The 26,630-nt window shown below is 39.2% G+C and overlaps 3 protein-coding genes across 4 annotated transcripts in view; 1 reads left to right on the top strand and 2 right to left on the bottom strand.

The window, feature by feature from the left end:
• Window positions 1–14,093, bottom strand: part of Psq (pipsqueak) — a 65,199-nt gene extending 51,106 nt beyond the window's left edge. For both annotated transcript variants that reach the window (XM_014351634.3, XM_089590190.1), the window contains exons 1-2: window positions 13,450–14,093; window positions 12,470–12,813 (exon numbers count right to left, since the gene is read on the bottom strand). In XM_014351634.3, the coding sequence (XP_014207120.2) occupies window positions 12,470–12,477 (8 nt within the window). In that variant the 5' untranslated portion in view covers window positions 12,478–12,813; window positions 13,450–14,093. The remainder of the gene's footprint in view (window positions 1–12,469; window positions 12,814–13,449) is intronic.
• Window positions 14,094–19,435: 5,342 nt separating this feature from the next.
• On the bottom strand, window positions 19,436–26,164 carry LOC149375084 (uncharacterized). The gene is made up of 2 exons (XM_089590463.1): window positions 26,122–26,164; window positions 19,436–20,814 (listed from the first exon to the last, which is right to left on the bottom strand). The coding sequence occupies exons 1-2, from the start codon at window positions 26,162–26,164 to the stop codon at window positions 19,436–19,438; spliced, it is 1,422 nt and encodes a 473-aa protein (XP_089446589.1).
• Window positions 25,495–26,630, top strand: part of LOC106645527 (uncharacterized) — a 207,548-nt gene continuing 206,412 nt past the window's right edge. The window contains exon 1 of the mRNA XM_089590540.1: window positions 25,495–25,750. The gene's annotated coding sequence lies outside the window, so the exon portion shown is untranslated. The remainder of the gene's footprint in view (window positions 25,751–26,630) is intronic.

Raw genomic sequence — 26,630 nt, 5'->3', positions numbered from 1 at the left:
ACGCCCGTATGTACAGTATTTTCTTTCTCTGACCCCCTCGTTCTCCTCCTCCTCCTCCTCGCGTGTACTACACAGCAACCACTCCTTTTTCATTTCTTTCGGCCTTCTCCCTCCCTCCTCCTGCGACTGTACAGTTGCCGTTTCTACTGCCTTTTTCCTCCTCCTCCTCCTCCTCCACCTGCACGCTTTTCCTCGCTCCGCGAGAGCTGATATCTCTTGTACGCCACAGACAAAGGAGAGGGGGGAAAAAAAACTTGGACAAGTACGGAGAGAAACTCGAAACCCGATGATGAGAGAGAGAGAGGAGCGCTCTACTTCGCGTCTCATTTTTGTCGCCTCCTTTTCTCTGTACCCGCGCCCAGCTTATTCTCCCTCTTTCATCCATCACCTCTTCCTTCTCTGATCCCGGCGCTCTTCGACTCTCTCCCTTCTCATGTACTTTAGTATCACAGTTTTTCTCTCACCGATGCGTGCACCATATACAAGCATACATACATACATACGTGTACAGACGAGATAAACTATCATGTATATATAGGTACATATATACTTACTATATAGCCGTCTTCCCTGGATTTAATTTTTCATACGCGCGCGTACAGTTATGGGCTACATATGAGAGCCTCCAACGCCATCGACTCGGTGACATTTGTGTGTCTTATAAAGGGAGGGCAATTAATTTCACGACGCCGCTATACTGATCGTACGGTGTAGGGGGCACGTGGCTTTTTTTCCCTCTTTTAAAGGTCTAATTTTTACCTTGGCGTGTACATCAAGGAAAAGAAAAAAAAAAAAAAAAAAGTAGCAAATTGAAAAGTAAGATGAGCTTAAATTGGCGAAGGGAGGAACATCTGGAAGAAGATAAGAAAAATGTAGCCTTACGGCTGATACTGTGTGTTACATACATATACCCTCGAAGAGACGTAACTTGCACGGTATAGATGCGTATGGGCACGTAACACAGAGAGGGAAAAAAAAGACGTGCTTGTTAGACGTACGTATAAAAGGTTATAGACGGAAATGAGAAAGTCCATGGAAGACGAGGAGTGAGAGAGTGAGAGAGGGGATGACGAGAGGGAGAGATAAAGGGTCCACCACCACCATACACGTGCACGTTCATGCGAGCGTGTGTGTCAAAGGGTGCGAAGACTCGCCCGAGGAGGAGACGATTTCCGCAGATTAATGACTCGAGATGTATGTATACACTGATGTTGTTGCCATGTCTCTTTTCTATTTCAATATTTATTTTCTGTACTGTTACCTCCACTATAGAGATTATTTAACTGAGCTATGCGCAAAAAAAAAGGATAAGTGAAAATTTATACGCGAAAAAAAAAAGTAAATAAATATATATATTATTGCTCGATCACTGTTACACGACTGCGTCATCGTTTGCTCTATGTTTTCATGGGGTCACGACGAACATGTCGCATCGATCGCTTACTTGTGTCTTACAATGTGGAGTTTATCGAGCGAATCGCAGGTACGTATACACTTGTGCGACGAAAAAATAAGAAAAAAAACGAGACGAGCAAATCTTTTGGGTCGTAAAGTTGACTGAACGACAGGTAACCACGGCCACCGACCCTCCCCCCTCTCGCACCTTTTTTTTTGCTCCGTCGTCTCTCTCCGCTGGCTCGCTATTTTCGTCCCATAAAACATTAATGAGCCCCTTTTTGAGCCCCTTTGCACTTTTTCCCCCTCCCCTCGCGATTTCTTTAAATACTTTGTACCTCCTTCTCTGGTAGTTTTTTTGTTTTTTTTGTTTCACTTCATCCAATCATACCATTATAGAATGCGGTGAAATAAAACATCCATGTTAGATTATATGAAGTTTGCAAAGCTTCAGTTTAAGGGGAGATCCGAGATGATAGCTGATCTCAAGCAAATCAAAATTACGTACAGACAAACCGTTCGATGATGTAACAAGCGAACAAACGATACGTGTTGGCGCATCTATCTTTGACGACCGTTACAAAGGTCACTTGTACTCCAACTTATGGTCACTAATAAAAAAAAAAAAATAAAAAAAGGACCGAGTATTTAGGGATTGAATTTCGGCGCAAAATTGATGCCCCCGACTTTTCAACGCAACGGGGAGTGGAGAATTTTTCATGTGACGCACACACATCTGCAGAGAGGGAAGCTGAAGCAAAAGATAAACATCTTTTCGACTATACGCCATCCGTCTCTCTACTAAACTCATCCTATACTCCACTCGGGCTCGGTATTTCTTAAGTTGTTGTTTTTTTTTCCTTATTGTGGCATGGCCCCTCTGTATTATTTGATCTTTTTCACCACACATATATGTATTAAACTATTGTTTTCGCAAACGGTATGATGATTGATTCAATGACATTTTTCTCGAATGCGCGTAAAAATCCGTTAAGAGGGTATTGCATCAGGACCTTATATCTCAAAATTAACTTGTCCTCCCCCCAACGAGACAAATGCTTCGGCAACATTACCAAACGCATTCAACAACCAATGTACTCAGGGGATGGGGGGGAACACGCGTGTCCCATAAAAACAAGAGCCATCTAAAATGCCGCAAAATCCAAAATTATATTTAGAGTCCCAAACAAACCGCAATCCCGTGAGTATTTGGTACCACATTTTCATCATTTTTCCCAAACATTGTACATGTTATGCTCTTCAACTTCGTTAACGATCGATGTAACTTCTCTCCTCCGCATCAGCAAAGCAACGCATAGGTAAGTATAGCGCGGCCATTCTCTTTCATTGCGTCATGAGCGAAACGTGTATACCTACCCACATATACATGTATATGCAGCAACGCCGTAACAGTCTCCCGGCTCGCACTTTTCTATATCATATCGAACAACGAACAATCATCATCATCATCATCATCGCGTTCTCTTTCTATTTCTCTCGCGTGTTTTTCTCCTCTTTGTCCGGTTATTCTACGCGATCTCTCTCTCTCTCTCTCTCTGATCTATAGTGGGCACAAGCGTGTGGCTTCGCTTGGCGATGAGGGGACACATTTTTGGTACGCAGTGTACATATTAAAAGTAGAGACGCACACATGATAAGGTATATAGGTGTACATATATGTATATACGGAGAGCAAAGGTAGATACTACCTGTATATATACGTATGTATAGCTATATTGTAATACACACGTATATATAGGTACACTTGGGTAAAACAACGCAACCGAGCTTTAGAGGATCAGCGCAACTGTACCGAAACTCTTTTTTTATTTATTTGATTTTTGTTTTTTTATTTTATTTTCCGTTACGTACAAGATAGTTGGTTTAAGAGGAGAGAAAGAAGAAGACAGGAAGAATAAAAAAAAGAGTGGCAACGTCGCCGGCATTGTCAGACGAAGCCGAGACGAAAGTGGAAGAGAAGAGCGTAAGTATTGAAGGCATCGACATCAGAGACACGGTTATATATATACATGGAAGGAGGAAAAGAATGAAAGAATAGTGGGGAAAAAAAGTCCGAAGCAGAAACGAGAGAGGGTGGCTGTACATCTATATATACGAAGGGAAAAAAGAGACGGAGAGGAGGGAAGGATGAGCTTGTAAAAGCGAGAGGTAAGAGCCATGTATATATATATATATACGACAAGGTACCATCAGGCAGAACCGGAGATGAGAAAAAGGAACAAAAGGGTCGGAGCATAAATATATATGTATGTATGTACACACGCGTCGAATATGACGTAAAAGAACAAATGGCGGGGGAGGAAGAGAAAATAAGATATGCATATAGACAGGGGGGGGGTGCAAGATATCGGTTATTTGGATATGGCTCGGGGACGCGACCGACACGCCTCGGAATTATAATATCGCTGTTTCGCGGATCGCGAGAGCACCTCTATCTGTAAGTATACTTGTATACGCGCCCTTTCTTGCCTATATGATGCTCATGGGAATCGATCGGGTGTATTTCGATGATATAAATACGTATTGCGGGATGTTTAATGGATTTTCTTTGCATCCCCTAACGTGAATGCGTCGATCTCGATTAATCGCGATGACGATGAGATGATGAACGACACCACACCCCGCGGGGTTTTTGCCTGAGCATTGACGTGTCGAGGGAATCGGCTCATCGGCATCTACTCTGTTTACTTTATTTTTTTCGTTTTCATGTTCATTTACTCATTAACGGTAAAATTATCGCCTGGTAAATGCAGGGAGAACAAGTGTACCACTCGCCCTGCAATACTGACAACCAACGAGTGGAACAACAAAATACAATGTATATACATTATATTTATTTATGTTAGCGCGAAAATCGATAACACTAGCTTATATTTGTACATCCATACCGTCATTCTCGTGCGTCGTACTTAATTATACTCGCTTGTCCATTATATTGTTATTCATTACACGTGCGTTTGTACATCTGTAAGACAAAGTATTGTTAATATTATATACTGGACACAAATTATAAAAAAATCGCTAGCTCGTCCCCGAGAAAAACTTACACGCCTAATTATATTATAAAATATAGACACACACGGCACCATAGTATTGAAATGGACGTACATAAAATGTATTTGAGATGGAGTGGCGTGTCATATGTATGTATAATACATAAAACTCAGAGAGAGTGCAGCTTCTCAAGCTGCGCACATATTATATAGGTACTTGTAAAATGGGCAGCAAGCGAGCGAGGGATAAAATAACGGGAGGAGGAGGAGGAGGACGAAAAAGGATACTACTCGCGCGCAGAGAGGTAAAGCTGTTATGGCTGCACCGAGTCCAATAGGAGGAGGCGGAGGGAAAGGCGGGAGCGATAAAGTGGGTATAGAGGACGTAATATCATAGACGAGAGAAGAGAATAAAACGAGAGCCGGAGAGGAGGTGAAGGTGCCGGTATGTATGTACGTGTACGTATAGAGAAGGTTCTGGCGAGTATTAGTATACATGTATAGGGTATATTGAAGCAGAGAGAAGGAGGAGGTGGTGCAGTGTATAGATAGAATGGCACGAGAGATAGAGAGATGAAAGAGAGGAGAGTGGGAGTTCGGGCCAAAGGAGAGTGGCAAAGTTCAGTTTCTTCTCTACTTCTCCATCAGTGCTGCTGCTGATGTGTATATATTGTATAGATAATACAAACCTATACATGTATATGAGTCAGACTGAAAGGAGCGTATGGGTGTGTATGGAAGAGAAGAGAAAAAGTGTAGGCTATAGTACCCCTACATATTGTACATATATTTATATGCTTTGCTTAGTGGTGTACACATGTAGGAGAGAAGGGAAAGGAGTGATACTCAATATCGCAATGTGCATGGAGAGGAGCTTGGAAATTTTCGTCGCGTATACTTATCATCATAATACTTACATACGTATTTTCTCATCCACAAGATTTATTCCCCCTTTTTTGCTACATTTATTTATACAATTGTACGCTTGTGCGTACCTCTTGTAATATACCTCTTACGACTAGAGTGTGCTTTTTCGCGAAAAAAAAAAAGAGGGTTTCGCGTGTGCTCCATACACCTATATTTGTTTGGGATTGGTTGTGAGATTTCCGTTTTTTTTTTTTTTTTTTTTTACCAAAACAATTTTCATTTGGTGAAAAAAAAAGTCGAGATGAGGTGAAAAAACTGACAGAATGAATATAATATGAGGACACGAGTATAATAGCTGCCGAAGCGCGCAGCCGCGCGTCAAAAGCCATTCGTCCTCTTCTTCCCTCAAAAAACAGAAGAAAAAAAAAAAAAAAAAAAGTGAGAATAGTCATATGAGGCGCATTCGAGCCAAAAAATGATGGTTTCAGCGCGAAGAGGACAGACGAGCGCGCGGGTTCATTGTTTTCGAAAAGTCGGACACGCGCGTAAATAGCTGGGCAAAAAGAATACCGATGCCCGAGAAGAACAAGCGGGAAAAAAAAAAAAAAAAAAAAAAAGAATATCCACGCGCGCTGGAGCGGATTCGGAATATCGGTGAACCGAAGGAAAAAGATATGATACTTACATGTACATTTTTATACACGCAGAGATGAAGCGAAACGGGGACAAAGAGAAAATGACAAAGGCGCGCGCATCGTTGGCTCCTCGCGAGACACGTGCGAGTACATAACTTATATTTTTTAAGAAGGTACACCTATATATTTGTTAGCTTCGAAGAGGACAATAGTTGGCGAGACAGTGGTTTTTTTTTGTGCAAGAGAGATAGAAAAAGGGGATACATATTTTTAATCTTAATTTTATGTACAACGCAGTGTACTTATTACCTAAGATTGTAGGATCATTAATTTGGTGGGACGTACAAAACAGAGAGATAAACACCCCCCCCCCTTTTGTCCTTATGTATACATGTATGTGTGTACTCATTTTCCGGCGTTGTTTTCTCTCCCTCGGTCCCACGCGTTACTTTAAAGGGCACAGTGCCAACGACATACCCAAAGAAGAGACAAACGCCGGTTTCCCTCGTCTCCTCTCGTATATACTTAGTTCTTTTCCTCCTCCGTTTCTCTTTTGTGCGCGCGTCCAACGGACGATCTTTCCTCACATCCACATTTGCAGTGTATATGTATATAATAACGGTGACGATGATGATAGTTGCCGCCTGTATATGCCTCTGCACTTCATATACAGGCGCATACACACATCGCTTTCTCTTCTTCCGCTTCGTCCTCTTTTTTCTCTTCTCTTTCGTGGAGTATACGACTTCACCCATATACCCTCTCTCTCCCTTGTTCGTACAAACACACCAACGCACACGTACTCACTTACACTTTTTTCCCTTCTTTTCCTCCTCTTTCGTCATACTTTGCACACGTGCACGGTATTATTTTGCTTTTTGTAACTCCCAGGTCTATAATATCCTATGTGTAAGTACCTTATACACGTATAACACACATAGCATGTTCCCTTTACTCACCCATCCTCGTATACGTCTATACTGCGGTATGACCGTCTATTTTAGCGTTGTGTATGTGACCTGTACCCTCATTTTCCGATTTATTCTCTTTTGGTTTTTTTCTGCCTCTCCCCCATCCTCTCATGCCCTGTATACGTGCAAAGGAAGTTTGTATATATATTATAATGTAAGGGTAGCTTCAACGAGCTTCAACTTGAAATTTAAAAACTGGTGGGAGAGAGGTGGGATCGTTAGCGGGCGGTGCTTTGTATTTGAAAGAGGAAAAACTATTTTATTATTATTATTATTATATACTACGTTACTTACATTAATTAAATTACTATTTTATTATTATATACTATTTTTTCTTTTTTTTTTTTTTTTTTTCATCACTTGCACAGTGGCATCGGTGTTTTCCCTAATTTTGCTCATCCTCCCAACTTGTTCTTTTCCTTTCTCTCCTGTATACGTCAACGCGTGTACAGCTCAGGATATCCTCTTTCACCGTCTGCACTGTCCTCGCCGTCTCGCACGGTGAAACGCAACGCCAAGTTTTGCGCAAAACTGACCTACGTAAATTTAATAAATGTGTATGTGTCCCCGCTGTTGACAAAAAAAAAAAAAAAAAAAATTTCGCTGGTGCTGGCCAACTCGGGAGTACACCCTAGGTATCCCATGGCAGTGGGATATGAGTGTAATTTATAAAAAGGAGCCCCCATGCACCCCCTCTTTTTTTCTCGAGTACACGCAAGATGCGGCTCGGAAAGTATATATTATATTCATTAAAAGCACTCGCTCCCTTTTGATATAACCCTTGAAAAGAAGTTATACGTAGTGTGTATATTATGTACATTTAAAAAAGAAAAAAAAATTAATAAAATGCAAGGGACTTCAATTTCCTCGTCTTTCGGATGCACCACATAGAGAGAGAGCGAGATGAGCTAAAAAGAAGAGAAAAAAAAAAGGATGGCAAAGGAGGAGGAGTACCGAGAGACGGGAAAGAGGAGCATCGGCGTCGAGTGAACGGGAAAACGTCTTTTCGAAATCATTTCTAGGTCGCGCGCACGCGCCTGCACCGCTGCTACTCTCGCGCCCGCGAAACCATATACCATCAAGTTCAGCCCGTTCTCCCCCCCCCCCTTTATGTACTTTACAACGTACATCACCCGTGCTCCCTTTTCCCTCAATGTATATATTATACGGTCGCTGCAGGAGGAGAGTTTTCCCGGGGCGAGAGCTCCTTTTCCTATATGTATACACACGTGATTGGTGTATACCTTTCGTGGGATGAAAATTTTCTTACCACGGGGGGTAGGTATACACGTGTACGCGAGAGACGCCACAAGCAACCAGCGTAGTTTTTTTGACTCCCCTTTACTCTTCCTCCTCCTGCAACTCGATCGAGGCAACCCCGTGCCGTATGTACATTGTTTCCGAAAATCAGGTTGCCAGGTGTCGTACACACACAAGCGAAAGAGAACGCAGGAAAACCCTCGGAAAAGCTTCGTTTCTCCGCGCGTTCGTATATACAAGTACACATACGTATATATATGCATGCACACCTACGGAGAGGAAAAAAAAAACAAAAAAAAAACAAAAAAAAAAAAAAACGACAGCGCTGCAAGAGAAAGGAGAGCGCGGCTCGTGCGCGAAAAAAAGCGCGTGTGCCGAGAGAGAATGGGAGAAAGCTGCTGATGCCGGTTGCTGCTGTTGGTGGTATACATACACACGGAGAGCGCGTAAGAAACGCAAGAGATAGAGAGGAACAAAAAGAGAAAGAGGAGAAGGGTAAAAAATGCTATAAGGACTCGTGTGTGTGTATGTATATATGGATATACATACCTTACACTCTATCTCTCTCTCTCTGTGTGTGTGTGTGTGTGTGTGTGTGTGTGTGTGTTGGCGTGTAACCTAGATTCACTGAGACCTGCTTTCTAGGCGAGCAGCGGCGTTTCTCTTTATCGGCGCTCACATTCGCGAGTGCAGGTAAAACTAAAACCATTTGCCTTCGCTGTGTATACCCTATACCGCGATTACCGAGAGAAAATGTGTTTTTGTGCACACACATAACTGTTCCTCTGTCTCTCTTTCTTCATTTGTTTATTTATTTTTTTTTTTTGTTTTGTACAGGCGAACGCGCGAGTTTGATTTCTCTTCTTCCCCCCCAACCCCCCATTTTGGTCGTTTCCCTCATTTACCGCACATCACGAGTACCTCCATATACTTACACACGAGAATCTTCAAAAGCTTCAGCTTATACGGAAATGAGAGGGATGCCCGAGCAAAGGGCAAAGGGGGTCGTTATTAGAGTATATATTATATACTTATATAATAGTGATTGGGAGAGATTGTATTTCTTATTCTTGTATTTGTATCATCGCTCCAGTTGTGACAAAAACAAAAAGTTAAAGGCCACTTTTTCTCCCTCAAACACGCTTGTGTACACCCATTTCATATACAGATAATATACAGTGATGGGGAGGGCATTGAACAATTGTATGGATTTTTTTCCTCCGACTTTCAACAAATAAGAGGAAACGGAGAACCTCGTCGTTATTTTGCCGTGCAAGAGCGAGACATATACGTTGTAAAATGAAGGTATATACTATACACGTATAAGTACACGCGGTGGAGCGCGCGGAGATGGACAAGATAGATCAGAGAGCGAGAGAAGACGTAGTAAGAAACAGCGCAGTCGAGAGGAGCGTGGATGATGATGATGATGGGGGAAAAAAAGCAGCAGCGCTAACGAGCGCGTACGATTTATGCTATACATACACACACGTATATACGTATATAGAATACACGTTGCGTCTGTAAGTATAAGTATGTGTTATATGTATATGGAAAGAGGAGAGGAGAGAAAACACGAGGAGGAGGAGGAGGAGAGCGACGTCTGGGGCGAGAAAAGAGAAAGAGCGAGAGATGTGCATGTATATGGTAGATATACGTATCCTCGCGGCCTCGATTCCTGCGCGCGACCTGCCTTCGTGAAATCGTTCTCGCGCAGAGACCCTGCCCGCTCTTACTTACACCGCGAATGAGGGAAAAAGAGAAGCTACTGCATAATTTCATACAAATATATATAGAGAGAGAGAGAGACAGATGACTTTGTTTATCATCCAATCCGTACAGTGGGTGCAATCAATGATGGAAAACCTATTGAGAGTGATCGACTCGTGGGGGGGTCGTCGCACCTTCTCCCCCTCCATATTTTTCTTACGAGACAATAAAATATATTGTTGGCGTGTATATCTCTCTCGTTGTAATGTCGTACAGTCAAAAGAAACACCAGAATCTGGTTTCCGCTCGTGGCCCACTTTCCTGTTCCGCTATATGCGCTTCTCTTCTGGTGACTGTATATCCACTTACGTATACACGTATATATAATATTTATACCCCCCCACTATACTGCAAATGTGCGGGATGTATTGTTATTGTTTTACAGTTGCTCGGGTTTTCATCAGCAATTTCCTTTTCTCCCCCGTTCTTAAAAATCCCAACCCCATCGCTCGAGACACCCGAGCGTCCTTACTTGAGATTTTTCTCTAACTTTGCCAAAAATACAGATCGTAAGTTCTTTTTTTTTTTTTTTTTTTTTTTTTTTTTTTCTGTTTCACGGTAACTCATGCACAGATTATTTATTTTATTATTTTATTCACTTGCTTTTCGTTTCTCCGTTGATTCCGGGAGTGCAAGCAAACTCCGACGAAGCCCCAAAAAAATTACACGCATACCTAATTGTAGTGTATACCTTTATCAAGCGAGCGCGCGTATATTAATCGCTGATGCAGTATAGGTACTTACTTCGTAGAGTGTCGCTCGCGATACATTGTATATATATATATGCACGCGTATTGAATGAGGGGGTAGGGGGGTGACACGCGATCCTTGTTCAACAGCGCGAACACGTGTATCCTGCCAACAGAGAGAGAGAGAACAACTTGCTCCCTATTTATCCCCTGAATCGAATTAAAGAGAGCTGCGGTGAGCGTTTCAACGGAGAGAGCCATTGAACCTCGTGGGTTGAGCTGCGACAGTTTTTTTTTTTTTTTTTGTGTTGCACAGTCGTGACATTTTTTTTTACCTATCTGTGATGCACTAAGCAGATAATTCGAGCATATTATTGTGATGCCGTATTGCTAAAATAACGGGTCCTTTCGAACTATCTCTCCTCTCGTTCCGGATCCCCATGTACTTTTGAAAATCTGGTCTTTGACTTTTTTTATAATGTATTTAGGCTCTTTGTTTTATTACCATTATTATTATTATTATTTTTTGTTCGTTTACGGTAATATTTTCCCTGTTGGGCGAAATGTTACATGTGTTGCCAAGAGTTTTTTTTGTTTAATGATATGTATGTATAGAAAATGTATCTGGAAGATTCGACCATTTAATTTATTGCCAGGGGACATTTAACTTTAGCGATGTCCCAAAGCTCATTTGTTGAAAGCGATGCGGAAATACAAAAATCTCATGTTATCACCAATTTGATATCCAAAGACCACTAAGACCTATTGTCGGGCCAAACGAAAAATACTGCCAAAAGGACCCCATGCGAAATGAATGAAGAAAAAAACAAAAAAAAAACCACGTACAAGTAGCATCGGATGGAAGACTCAGCCCGATTCATTTTAAAGGCCAATGCACGCGGCAGTTCGTTGTTTTTATACGTATACACACACACACACACACACACACACACACACACACATGTGGGTATACGTGAATGTTCCCTGCTTGAAATTGGGTCAGGAAGGTTTGTTTTGGACCTGCGCCTCGGCATTCAGGTTTTTATGGGTGCGCGATGGAGACCTCTCGCGTGTGTAGATATACAATCGCATGTTTAAATGCTGGAGACGACGCGCGTTTTGCCATTTTAAAAGCAAAGTGGGCCTTTGAGACTACGTTTTTTTTTTTTTTTTTTTTTTCACCATAAAAACTAAAGTAGAGAAAGATGTGCGGTTGATAAAGTGATGTCGCAATTGCGAGAGATTGTTTCTCTCGAGCTTTATTGTCCTCCCCTCGTTCTTTTTGAGAAATCCGATGCAAGATTGCGCAAAAATACTTGCACGCGGATGGACTCGAAGGTGAGACGCGCTGGGAATGACGAGGCAACTGCAGCTGAGAGGAAGGATTTCCAACAAAATTGGAAACGCGCGCAGGACGTTTCTGTGGGCTTCTCCTTGGTCGTCCTTTTAAGCATCAAGTAGCCTCGTTTCCGCGTGTGCGTGCCCTTGCGGCGAATAAACGCGATTCTCCATCTTTATATGCACCTTTCATGCTTAATTCTTTGACAATGAGCACTTGGATGTGGAAAAAAAAATATATATACATTACGCTGTATCGACATGGCGCAGCGCGGTAAACAACCTGTCAAATGAACATACAAAACGTAGATGATGCCACTTTGACAAATGCAATTTCCATAGTTATATGTTACAATTACACTTACATACCTAAACTTGATTGTAGGAAGGAAAAAAAGTTAAAGACCCGTTGCGCCGTTAAACTCATAGCCGAAAAGACTGTTTCAACCCGCCCGAAAATACGGTTTTAGGGGGGGGGGGGGGGAAACGAACAATAACAAAAAAGAAAAAAAGAAAAAGAAATCTCGTACCTGACCATGCTGTGCGCGGTCACGCGACTCGGCGCACCAGTACTGGTATCCTCGAGGAGTCCCGTTTTCACCGCTTTACTCGCTATTCATCTCTTTTAAACGCACGCGCATACATCAAGCGCGTACATTACGGGCTCGCGCTTTTTTATTTTAGCGGCGCCGCCGTGATTGACGTTGCTTCTGTTCTCGTTGTTGGTCCGGCTGTGGTGCGCCGATCGTCATGTGTGTTATTGACCGAAGCCACGGTGTGTCAAACAAAAGGAGGAGGACGAACGAGAGAAAGCTGTGCAAAGCCAAAGTGTTGTGATGATGGGTGTTGTTGTTGGTTTTATGAGGCTGTTTATCTGTAGGAAGAAAAAAAACAAAAAATGTAAAACACAAAAGCAAATGGCGACCATAGACGATGCAAATAAAAATTTAATGCTATTGTATGATACTGCAGCAGCAGGTGTGTTGAGTTTTTTTTTTTTTAATTCATACATACACAAGATATAGCTGTCAAAGTGTGACGGTGACATTTTTTTTTGTCACGAACAACGAAATCACGTCTGTTTTTATTCGACCCTTTACAGCTTAGAAACAAGTACTCACAAAAATGTTGACAAAGACTGGTTTTTTTTTGTTTTTTTTTTCAAAAAACAATGAAACCGAAAAACTGTGCTTTTAACGAAACACAACTTAGGCACGCCGCTCAACACCATCATATACCACGAAAAAAAGACACTAAACCGATGCAGTGTATGAAATATACTTGCGCGCAAATTGAAAATAAAACAAACACAATGTGTAGCAGACAGTTCCGTATCAACGCAGCAGCACTACCGCACATATATACGTACACACATGCTACCAAACATGTAAGTAGAGCAAACAAAAATCGAAGGATGAAAAAAAAAACACTCCGTTCGCGGGAAACAGACGTGACCGTTGGGATTTCTTTTTACTTGGAATAAAGAAAAAAAAATTGAAATTACACTCACCAGAGTTTGGCAAGGATGTAAGGCGACGTGTCTCTCGGTGTTTACTTCTGCTCTTTGTGTATATGTATGTATAAGTATATTTCACGGGAACAACCAGCGTCTCGCAGTTAGAACCCTTTTTCTATTTCTCTTCTGTTCTTCTCCGATTGTAACGAAAAGAAACAAAACAAAAAACTGAAACCACTCACGTCATCAACTATGAAAACAAAACAAAAATCACAAACTAAAGATAGCGCACACAACGATAATCACCCACTGTTCACTTGTATTCGTTTCAAATCCCTTGGAATGTTCCAACTGTCACTCAGTGTAGGTATACGACAAAACCAACTTGATCAGCAGCAACAGAATACTTATATAGGTAAGTTATGTTATACACTCGCGCGAAAAAAGAGAATCATTAAGTATAAAAGACCTACTCAAAGACACATTAGCAATCGAAACACTGAAGCACTGCAGAGGCGAACGAACGCCACATAAATGAGGTATGTAATAATACACTGATAAGTATATATTTTCAGTTAACGATGTTGAGAAAGAAACTCTTAGAGCGAAAGATACTTGTTTATGATATTGTATACTCGATACGTGCACGACGCAAGCTCAGAATAAGGAGAGAAAGAGGCGCGTGCTAGCGCTTACGGTGGCGCGAAGCGATTAAGCGATTTTGTTGTGGACCCCGATATTCTCCTCGAGTCTTCTCTCGCGCGTGTGTCAGTCTACTCTCTGGTTGTACACTCTTTCTCCTCGTTCCCTTCTCTCTCTCTCTCTCTCTCTCTCCATGCGCGCTCGGTCTTTCTCTCTCATGCGCGTGTATATACATAGGTATACATACATACGCCGCTTTCCACTCCCTCGTTTTCTCCCACCTACTACTATACTTACTACTGCGCTCTTCTCTCCCTTCTCTTTCTCTCCTTCCTTTTACACGCTCTCTCTGCTCTTGCTTCTCTTATATATACCTACACCTTTCGCTTCGCAGCATCACGAGCGAATCCACGAAAAATCACCTGAAAATTTTAGTCACTTTGTTTTTGTTTTTTTTTTGTTTGTTTTCTTTCTTTCTTTCTATACTGGCTGATTCATAAAAACATTAATTAAAATGTCATTAAGTTGCATGTCCCACTGCTTATCAGAGCTGTTATCTACAAAAGTGGTATTTTTCCTGAAATTTCATGTATATAAGAAAAGTAATTACGAGTTGGGTGGAAACGTGACATTACATTATTTTTGTAAAAAGTTTAGCCATATGCATGAGTAACCTATTTGAGGTTCAAAACTTTATTAATAACTAGATTTTTCGAGCTTGTTATGACCATTGTTTAAATATCTACACACATGAGGCATAATTTTTTTTTTATAAATTCTAAAACATTTTCAAAAAAAATTTTTTTTTTCTTTCGAATAAATTGCATTTTTTTGATGCCAAAGTAGTTTTTTATTTATTTTATTAAGAACGTAAATATTAAGACAAACAATTTTTTTTGGCCCAATAACTGAAATTGATTATAGATATTAGATTATGTTGAAGAGAACTCGAAATCAAACATTTAAATACCTTTTTTTTTTTTTTTTTTTTTTTCAAAGAATTTTTTCTTTCAAACTGCAACGCATTGTAATTGCAAAACAAAAAATTTGTTAAATAGTGTTCTACAAGCAATATTCAAAAATTTTTTCCGATATACAAACAATACATAACATTTTTAATAAAAATTGTATCGAAGTTTATTTCAATAAAAAAATTAAAGTAATATATAGAGCGTGCTAAGATCTTCATTACGCAATGATTAATATTTTTAACAAATTTTATAAAAGAACAAAATTCACTAGTAAACTAAAATTGCAGAATTGAAAAAAAAAAAATCAGAATTGCGCAGGTAACTTTAGTCATTAATTTTAACGGTTATGAATAAAAAATAAAATGAGTGTTTGGGCATTGACTGTAAAAATGAGCGATTAACGCATTACAGTCGCAGCCTAGTTATCCAATACATTAAGAAACAATTAAAAAGGCACACTGGTCGTCTTTATAGATAAGACTCCACGAAAATATTGTAGAGCACGAAAAGGGGCCATTTAACGGCTATACATCTTAATTCATTTTCTCCTGACACCAGATAAATGTATTAAAAATAGTCAATGAAATGTATTTTTGGCTCGATGTTATCAAAACGCGTTATGCGTATAGTCAATGAAACTTTCGGACGCACTTAAAATACAATTACTTCATAATTATGTTCCAAGATAACACTATAGTATTATAATATTAGGTACATACATCGCTCATTTTCGGAATGTCATTGAACTTATACGGTAGTTTCATGTAAAATAAGTATTACATTCATAATTTTTTTTTTTTCTTTTTTTCTTTTTACCCTTTGATCTGTAACACTCTGAAAAACATAAAAAAAAAAAAAAAAAAAAATTCTTTTCACAAGCTTTGCTTCCCATCACGTATTATTTCCACTTGGCATGAACTATGCTACGGAGAAAAGACAATTTTCCAGATTCACATGGCACGTGCAATCCTATGGAAAAAAAGGAGAAAAAAAAAAAAAAACAATCACCATCAAAGGACGAAATGCCCTTAAAGTTTTCCCATATAAATAACCAACTGCCGATTTTTCACGGAACCGGTCGCGTACACCGTCTCTCCCTCTCTCTTTCTTATACACATAATATACAAACGAGAGGAGAGACAGAAGACGGAGAGAACAGAGAGAGAGAGAACCAGAGCCCTCGCGCGCAGCCGCGCATCGCAGTAGTATGTAGTTATAGCCTCCTCATCTCCTTTCCGCTCCTCTTTCTCTCCCGTTCCCTCTCCGTGCACCGATCTTTGTCCTCTCGGTTCGCTCGCGGCCTCGCTGCCGCGTGTATATACTACATCGGTAGGTAGTATACGGAGTTATATACCTCGCTTTGACCTACAAAGGTGCCGTTAGCTTTGTCATTGTCGCTCGTTTGCGCGCTCTTATACTTACCCGAGCCTTATGTTTTTTTTTTTTTTTTTTTTTTCTCCCCGACTAACACCCGTATCTCTTTTTATCTTTCGCGAACGCGATGCGATGAGCTACGCGACATCCATACGTACGTTGCACATGTAAAACCGATGAGTGGGAAAAGAGGCGTACCCGTGTACGGACGTACGAATGGAAAGGGCTTTCCTTTTAAGGGTAGAGCAGAGGAGACGAGACTGTACAGAAGAGGGAGTATAAAAAGGGTTCGCGAGCTCCGTTTCTTCGTGCATATAATATAGCTCTGCGGGTCTTCGGAGGATGAAAAGGGGGTCGGTGACGCCGGAGCAAGAGGGACGTGAAAAAAGTAAAAACTAGAGGTGACTTTTTTTTTTGCTCGCTGTACGCGATAAAATTATTTTCCGAGCAAGGGCCAAGAGCCGATGTTGTTTCCGTTTGCTCCTGAAAGGCGTTTTTCCGATGTATCATGATGGGGGGGGAATTTTTTTTTTTTTTTTTTTTTTTAAGAAAATTGTCGATTTATCTGGATAAAAAAAGGCCCACAGTATACAGAGATGTACTTGCAACAGGGATAATACTGAACATTGAAAAATCAGGTCCATAACACGGCGATATCTGCATTCCTCGTTTGCGTCTCCCGTAGGCTCGAGCGATGTACCGATATAACGAGCGATTAACACACCCGAGTAGCCGTTAATGCGGCCGTTGTTATCATCGAGCGTACCAATACGGCAGATCTATAGAGTTGTATGTTATATGCTTTAATTAGTTGCACTTTTCATACATAATATGTATACAAGAGTAACGGATTCGACCGATTTTTCCACCGATTTTTTTTTTTTTTTTTTTTTTTTTTTTCTCTTGAACTACACATGGCAGACGATCTTATTTTACAACGACGGAGTTGCACGGAGGCCACGCTTCCCATATAGGTCCGCACCGGAAGTCGACTCGTGCAAATTTCCGTGGGTACCGATAGTCAAATTCGACTGATGGGATTGTCAGGGCTCTGGCATCCAAGGTACGTCCGGCTGGAGGAGTTTTATGGCCGCTCGGGTCCCGAGATGCATATGTTCATACCCTCGGGCTACGTGCCGAGTCTGTACGTGTATTACACATGGGCCCTTTTGGGCGATTTGTTTCGCAAATTATGCCGATCACGCGGTCGAGATTGAGTGAATTTTTTTTTTTTTTTTTCTTTCTTTTTCTCTTGATTTTGCTAAATTTAGTGTGCCATTCCTTTCTTCATTTTTCCATACGCGCCGAGACTGCGACGTGTATTTCATTACCGGGCATCAACGATAATTTTTCCCCTGGAGGTCCGAACTGCATATTTTATTTTTACTCTCGATCGAGTGTCGATCTTCGGTGTCATTTTTCGGCCTCACGCGAAAGAGAGACAAAGACGAAAAGGTCCCGCCTTTCGTTTGATTTTTAACGGAAGGGGGATGATCGAGGAATAACATTCACGGCTGCAGGAGACACAAGAAAAAAAAAAAAAAAAAGTGTTTCGCTTGCTGTGCGAAAGGAATGATGGACGTAAAGGATAAAGAACCCGAGGGGAAAAATAAAGAGATGATCCATCGTGAGCGCAAGAACTCGTGTGCATTTTGTAATTAATTGTACACCAGCCGAAAGGCATAAGATTTTGCCGATCGTCGATCCAATGACATGTATAGGTACGGAGGCTTTCCCGATTGGAGTCGCGCTCGAGCGTCGGTATGGATGCGATCAACTCCAATCAGTGACCGAGGAAAACGGGAGAGATGGAGAAGTCCGAGCTGCTTACGTCATTTCCAGCCCGAAAGGCCAAATAAAAAATAGAGAGAGAGAGAGAGCAAAAAAGGAGAGAACATAGGGAGAAGGAAAGAGAGGCTCATCGTTATCAACGAGGTGTAAGCCTAGAAGGCGAAGGAGGAGGAGGAGGAGGAGATAAGGCGAAAGAAGGAGACTCAGGAGGAAAAAAAGGGGCACAGCCCCACTCTCTCGTCCCGGGGGACCGGCTTTCCCCGGCCGAAGGGGAGGCGCCCTTTCTTCGTCCTTCTCGTCTTTCACTCTATACCTCTCCGCGCCGTCTCTTCTTCTTTCTCTCTGCGGAGAATTTTTACGCGGCGGTGCGGCAACCAAAGCCGGATCCTTTGTTCGATTTTTCCTCGTTTCGCTCTCCCTGCACGACGTTTCTTTTCTCTCCGTTGCCCGGGTCTCCGAATTTATCCTCATTTACTGTCGCTCGTCCACCCATTCCCTCGTATGGGGTTGTACTTTTGTTTTTCACCTCTCACAAGTGTTGCTGGATATAAATGCATGCTCCTCTGATGGTGATTGGTTTGAAGCGTTTCGCCCAGGGAGCTTTTTCGCTCTGACGACTAAATGAAAAAAAAAAAAAAAGAAAAAAGAAAAAGGGTCATTATGGCTGTTTTCGCTATTTTGTGAAATATTGAAAAGTCACTAATGATTTTTTTAATTTTTACAAAGTCAAATTTGCGTGATCTGTGCCGTACCGTTTTCGGTTTTTTTTTTCTAGTTATAGTTTTTCACTGCTCGAGTTCGGAGGAAACGTTCGCGTGATATAGTTAAAAGTTTGTAAGTTTGTGCTTGATTGATTTTGATTGAATAAAATTTTTATTGGCAGTTTGAGTACATTTTTGCCATAACACAAATACAATTAAAATTATATTACACATTTAAATCCATTACATATATATACATATGATATATACATATCAAATTAATGGAGTATAAAGGCGCCCTTTTTAAATACAATAAATAAAGTTTTACATAAGAAGGAAACTAAATAGTTATGAACAATGCATAAGGTTATACATAAATACAAATTGCAAAACGTTGTGAGTCTAGTAGACCCATACATTTTAACTTAAGTGATCTGTTAAGTAAATTATTAACTATTGTTAAGTAAGATTAAGTAACTAAAATTTCTCTTTTAGAACTGAATGGAATTTAGTGTTAGTATAATATATACCTCTATAGCTCCTAAGTATAAATATAAACCATTATATGCTCAGCTTAGCCCCATGAATAAATTCTGCTAATATTCTCAGCATATCTTTATCCATAACACTTAGCATAAAAATCATGGAAAAGTTGCCAATTTCTTGAAATGTCACTAGATTCTTTAGCTTATCCCGCATAACGGCTCTTTCCTTTTCATATAGTCGACAGTGCCAGAATACATGGTCAATTGTGTCTAGTGTTTCACCACATTTACATAGATCACTATTTGTAACATGATATTTATACAAGTAATAATTAAGGGACATGTGGCCACTTCTCATTCTGTTAAAAATAACTATCGACTTCCTGTCAAAGTCTGAGTTTCGAAACCATGGGAACTTGTACCTAGTGTGATAGAATTTGAAATACTCTGTTCCCTTAGAATGTGCAAGCTCTTTTAGTTTGGTTTCATTATCATATTGACATTTGGATTTAAACAGTCCAAAAAGATCTGAATTAGGAATCGCCTCATCCAGAAGGATCCCCTTATTAGAGGTATATTTTGCTAACAGATCAGCCTCCTCATTACCCCGAATACCGACATGAGAAGGTATCCAAATTAATTTAATTATTTTCACCTTGGCTACCGCTTCCACGATTTTGTTTCTTAATTGAATAATCAGTACCGATTCTTGGTCCAAGCCTCTGGAGGCTTTCAAAGCTTTCAAAACACTCTGTGAGTCAGAGAATATTTTAAACTCCTGGTCATTGTTTTTAGAGATTAGGTTGATGGCCTGAATAATGGCCATGGCTTCAGCAGTGAAAATTGAACTGTAGTCTGAGATTCTGTATGAGCAAGTATATTTCTGTTTCTCACACCAAACAGCAAAACCACATTCAGATTTGAAATCGTCGTCCAGTGAGGATTTAGAGCCATCTGTAAAAATGTATTCTACTTGGTCATCGGGTGGAAAGAGATTGTAAAACTCCAGGTTGGGATTGGGTGATGTTACCATTTTATTGCCCGAGAGCAGATCAATATCCAGGAGTGCAAAATTGTTATTATAAGGTGATTCAAACTTAAGTAAATTTTTGGATTGGATAACAATAGGTTCAAAATGCCAACATTCCTCATAGCACTTGACCAGTAAGGATTTCCGGAAATTAAATTCAAAGGAGTAATCGTTTGATAGTTTGCAGAGTAAATCTATACTTTTGATAATAGGATTATCTTTTATAGCCCATTTTTTAAGGATGTAGATGTGCGCTAAGTATTGAAATCTGCTATTTAAAAAGGGAATTTTTGATTCTGCAGTTAAGACATTAATTGGGGTACTCTTCTGAAAGCCTAAGACCTTCCTGATGGCTGAGTTTTGAATAATTTGTAATTTGTTCAACAGAGTTTCAGAGCACGGTGAAAAGAGGAAGCCACCGTACTCTAGAATTGGACGAACAAGAGATTTATATAAGGTAAGTACACAGTAAAAATTTTTTTGTAAATTTACTAGATTTAATGTTGGACAGAAATGCGACCCATATGAAATGTAGTATATTTACAAAAAAAATGTAATATTACAAAAGGGTGGTAAGTTTACAACGACGCTTGTAATACTAGAGTACGACTGATGTTTCGGCCGTACTTTTACAAATGCAGTAGTGACTTTACAATATCGTTTGTAAAATTACGGTGCGCTTGTATAAGTACAACTGCAGTAGTAAAAAAAACACTTGAATAGTAAGTTTACTAATGATAGAGGGCGTGACTTACACCTTCTGTAGTATTTTTTGAAATTAAATTGTAAATGGATAAATAAATTCAGTCTACAGTGAGAATAAAGAACGAAATTTTATTACGATTAACAACAATCTGAAAATTGTCTTACAATTTTTCGGGAAAAAGGTTACAAATCGTTATGAAAAATATATTTTTTTTTTTTTTCCTTCTGAATCTTATTTTGTATTGATAACTTAAACGTAAAACTTTTTTGTTAATGTCTTACAATCTACTGAGACGTTAAATAAAATAAAAACTTTTAAAAATTATTAGAGTAACAATAGAACTATTCGTTGTTACAATCTGTACATTAACTTCAATTATTGTAACCTTACTTTTGAAACTGTAATTCGCTAGTTTGCAAACAATAACTGAAAGAACGAAACTTACATTGCGATATCGACGAATATCACTAATAAACTGAAAACCGAGAGCAGCTGCAAGCCTGCGATAGCACTTCGTGGTGTTTTGTTAAATCTTGTAAAAGTTGTTTTATACTTACTTTTGTGTTCGCAATATTTTACATTCACAATGCGCAGCCTCTGTGCCTCGTGCCTGGATATATGTATTATGTATAGACTGTATATTGTATCTTATTCGTAAATCCATTTACATACCGTTAGCTTATTTTACAAAAAGATTGTAAACTTACTATTACGCAGTATTAAAATTACTAAGGAAGTTGTAAAATGGACTACAAACTGACTTGTATATTTACTACATTTAATATGGGTCGCAGTTCTGTCCAACATAAAATCTAGTGAAATTACAAAAATTTTGTACAACTACGAAAATTTTTGTAATTTTGCAAAAAAAATTGTACTTTTACATTATTTTATTTAGTAAATTTTTACAATTCGCTAGTAAAGCTTTTTTACTGTGTGGCAGGTCTGGGTCTGCCCCCCACCATGTTCTTGTGAGGCAACTTATTATGTTAATTGGTAGGTTACACCTTTTTTTTAAAAAACAGATGTGTTTATCCCATTTAAGCTTCTGGTCAAGATGCAATCCCAGAAACTTCCAATCTTTGGAAGCAAATACCTGTTCCCCATTGATTGTTATGAAAAGATTGTCTGTTTTCTTCCTACCCTGGTTGAAAATTACTAGACCTGATTTCCTTAAAGTTTCGAACGAAGCAGAGACATCTCTGGTTCACCCGCGTTGCTTTGAAGATCTACCTTACCTGTGCAAGGACATCTCTGTACCAACCAAGCATAACTTATTCCGCGTGTGTACACATGATGCAGCATTTCTTAACGTGCAGTGCTTTTATCCTTCAGGAAGTGACAACAATTTGCTATTCGTAGATAACGTAAACGTTATAATTGTCGAATGGGTTTTTTACGAGATGACAAAGTTTTTTTTTTTTTTTAGTTGATCATGATGGAAACAGTGGGTATTTACAGTAAAAGGAACAATTATTTTTTGTCCCAGTGAGTATTTGCGCTAAATTTTAGATTCTAGATAAGAAGTTATAGCCTGCAAAAAAAAGACATTTTCATACTTGCGGTAAATTTAAATATGTTGAACTCGAGCATTCAAGGAAAATTATTACAATTGTTGACTATGTTTTATTGTTTATTATTCATAAAATTTTTTTTTTCTGGGTTTGTCTTTTTTTTCTTTAACTTATATATTAATTTATCTTTTATTTTTGTTTATCTAAATTTTTTTATTTTTTTATTTATTGTAAATGTCCACTTGCGTTGAGAACATTGCAAATTATTGTACATGTAAAATATGTTAAGACGACCGTTTTGCATAAATTTTTCCTAATGCTGGTATTGTGAGGAAAGTATTTTTTTTTTTTAGTTATTTAAAATGCATAGACACGCGTCAGAAATGAATTTAAAATTTTTAATTTGATTATCCAGTTTACTTTAGTTAAATTCGTAGGTTGAAACATAGTCTTTATTGTGGATAATTTAATTTGTAGATAATATACAGAAACTAATTTTCATTCGAGTCGTGGAGCTACACACAGTTACAATAGTGTAGTAAAAATCAATATTGCGTGCTCATAATTACAAAAAAGAAAGTTTTGTGAAACATATTTTTAAAATATGATATTTCATGTGCATAATCTTAGTAATTTGAGTGTTTCAAGTAAAATCACCACCTATTAGAAATCCGTCTGTTCTAAACTGCTTTTGGTATCTCCTTCCTGTATGATTACTTACTTATATTATCAGTTCAGTCATCGCTTGTAGGTAAGTAAAAATATAGTTGATAAATACGACGGTCAAAGTTTATTTCGTACCATCACACCAATAAAAAATTTGACTGTAAATATTAATATATTATTTTAAAATAAAAAACTTCGAATAAATTTAGCTTGTCTATATAGTGGAAAAAAATTATTTATAAAATGATAATAATGAAATAAATTTGTTTTCTTTTGATTTTTCAGTAATTTACTGCTCTGTAATGCTTTATAAAATATAGATACAAAAAAAAAATTCGATTAGTTTTTTTTTATAAAGGAAGAATAATTAACTGTGTGTCCTTCTGCAGGATTTGAGACAAAGAATATCTATTTTTATTTCACTGCATTAAGTAGGTGGTCCGTTGTTTCGAATTTTTTGATCACCACTATGTTCTCATGAAAATATATTTCGTTACAGGTTATGTGTAAAATAAAGCCTACTTTAATTTGATTGTTTTGTTATTCTCACAAACATTTATGTGAGTCAGTAAGTCATTAATATGTAAAAATCGTTTTTTACGGTAATAAGAAGAGAAAATTAACCAGTTGATACTTTTCAAAAATTTCTTTAGGTTTTGCGCGGTGTTTGGTTTTATAAGTACTTGAAGTTGAATTTTACACATAGAAACCATCTGGCATCAAATCAGTCCCACGTCACTGAAGCAAAACAAAAATGTACGCTGGCATACATATTTTATAACGTACCTAACGACACTACGTTACACACATTCAAGTATACGAACTACGAACAAAGCTTAGCTCACAAAATTCCCACACCTGGCTCGTTGCAGCATTTTCTTCATGCAACGAAATGCATGAAATCTCGAGGTTTTACGTTCTTACATTGTAAAAAAAGAAAAAAAAAAAAAATAAATAAATAAAACAAATCGTACAATAAATGTTGGTATTAATATAACACAATTTGATAACAATTTGTTGATATTACTGGGTACACAATCAATGACAATCAAATTTTGGGTTTCACTTGATGGAAAAATCACATTGTAGACAATGTTAAGTTGATCAGGGTTTTTCTTTTGTGTATAAGCTAAATGCATGAAGTAACTTCGAAGTAAATCAGGAACATAGTACCGCCATTTTTCACCTCGAGTATAGCATACAAAGATAAATTTACTTCGTTGGTCTTCAGGGAACGGAACACGTGGCTTCGTATTAAACATTTTATTTGTGCGCATTTGACGTGGAAAAATTATTGCAAAAATCGTTACGTACCGCAATCAAGTGTTGCAGAACGTTTTGTAAATTATGAAAAAAATAAAATATGACAAAATCTGTAATATTCTTAAATTCAACCGTTTCACGTTTTCATTAGTGTTGAAATACAAACCACGCCACGATTCATAGAATTTGCGGTATAGAGAACAAAGCAAGTTTAATCGTAAAACCTTCCGAGAAAAGAGTCTCGAAATTTCTTCAGCACGTGTTGAGTTGAGTTGTTGGAAGTTGAGACGAAGTTGGGACGTATACAATGATACAATTGGTACAATACACGTAATATACACGTACATACTTCAGCGAACGTGTGATATACATGTATGTATCTTTAACTCATCTAACCCCATACAAATACACGTATATAGTATAGAAAGAGGGTCCCACGTACACATGCACGGGCAGAACAAAGGTTTCCTCTTCAGACTGCACATGTACAGCCGAAATTGGGTACATACAGTGCAAATATAAAACAAGCAGGCAAGAGAGGACGGGGAACCCAAAAAATAAAGGAAAAAAGGAAACCCTTCTATACGTATAATCCTGGTCATATAAATCGATATTTCCCTAACGTCGCAGCTTCGTACACTGCGCTCATTGTTTCCTCAAAGCTCAGCACTTTCAACGACAAAAAGCTCCGTATAGCCGTTTTGGCAAAAAAAGTCATTGCATGTTGTTCATTAGTTTTTAAGCTGAAAAACAAAGGAAAAAAAAATATACACGACGAAAACCATATCGTTAAGAAATAATAAGCTTGAGAGAGAAAGGAACGTCAAAGGAAATAAGTATAACTCGCTACGCTCCTGGCAGGACCAGGACGCGAAAGGGCTGCGCACTCGTCTACGGCGCAAGAAGCAGCAGTAAGGCTGGCGCAGGGGCCAACCACATAGACAGAGACAGAGGCTGACAGAGAGCCCAGAGCCACGACTTGTAAACGACGCTGGACGTGAGACGCGTGCGGACTTGCGGACAAGACTGAGAGAGAGACTCCTGATTCATTCGAGGTTTATAGGGTACAACAGGCGCATAGCTGTCAGCTCTACTAAAGCAACCACTGGGCGAAGGCGTGCCGGAGCTGCACACGCGGTTCCGAATCCTGCTCAGGACCCGTCATCCTGGGCACTCTGTGATAAAACTGAGAAGACTGTGCCACCGTTGAAGGTATGTGCGTTGTTTGTTTGTTTGACACTTGGAATGTACGAAAAACCTCGTGGTGTGTATTTTTATTTTTACGCTACTCTCCCGATTATCCTCTGTTCAGTGTCGCGCGTTGACAACTATTGGGTCAATGTACTCTCAGCTTGTATAAGAAAGTGTCGATAGCGAGCCTTCGTTGTACCAGATCGAGAAAAGCATTGATATGTTACATGCGCAAAATCGGTTATACGTGTACCCATATAGCGATGCTCGGGAGGTCGAGTAACGGTGATGGCTGTCGGACCGTTTTCTCGTGCGCGCCTGTTGTGTTCAACGACTTTCCTCCCCAGCTTTTTCGCCATGTTGTCTGCGGAGCCAACAACGGCCGCCATTACTTTGTGCTGCACGTCCGTCCAGCCTCGGCTGTTGTTGCGCCATGTGCCGGCGAATTTTTCCGCGCTTACGTTATTATTTGCTCTCTTGCTACCCAACGTTCGTTCCGACTTTACACGTACGAAAAAGATTTTATTTTTTAAATTTTAATTCAATGGAAAATCCAAAGTTGAGGTATGCTATCTCGTGTGCCAATTGATGTTGGTTTTTGTTACGTAATTGCGCGTAATTTTATATTAAGTTGGTTATAATATTCCCAATCTTGATAGGAAAAGGACGAGATACGGTTCTCAAGTTTTTTTTACAACCCCAACAATAGCGCTCCTTCTCTACACACACGCAAATACGTGTATGTACATATTGTCGTGATGAGCTCTTATAAGACAGTAAAGTCGCACACAAACACCCCCCCCCTCCTTCTAGTCTACTCTGCGGATCAATACGAGTTTTTAGTTATCGCTTCTTTGTTTTTTTTTCTCTTCGTGTTTGCATCATCGCATGCCGGCTGATT

This window comes from Copidosoma floridanum, unplaced genomic scaffold (assembly GCF_036245765.1).
Source record: "Copidosoma floridanum isolate Cflo_tuat_1 unplaced genomic scaffold, Cflo_Japanese_pri ptg000012l, whole genome shotgun sequence".
Classification (NCBI taxonomy): Eukaryota; Metazoa; Arthropoda; class Insecta; order Hymenoptera; family Encyrtidae; genus Copidosoma; species Copidosoma floridanum.
This window is presented reverse-complemented; position numbering and strand designations above follow the sequence as displayed.

What these genes read in the sequence shown, in the direction of transcription:
- LOC149375084 (XM_089590463.1), bottom strand. Translation starts at nt 26,164, where the DNA reads ATGGCGCAACAACAGCCGAGGCTGGACGGACGTGCAGCACAAA. An exon ending in GGACGGACGTGCAGCACAAA is followed by an intron (nt 20,815 to 26,121) that starts GTAATGGCGGCC and finishes GTCCAATTCTAG; the next exon opens with AGTACGGTGGCTTCCTCTTT.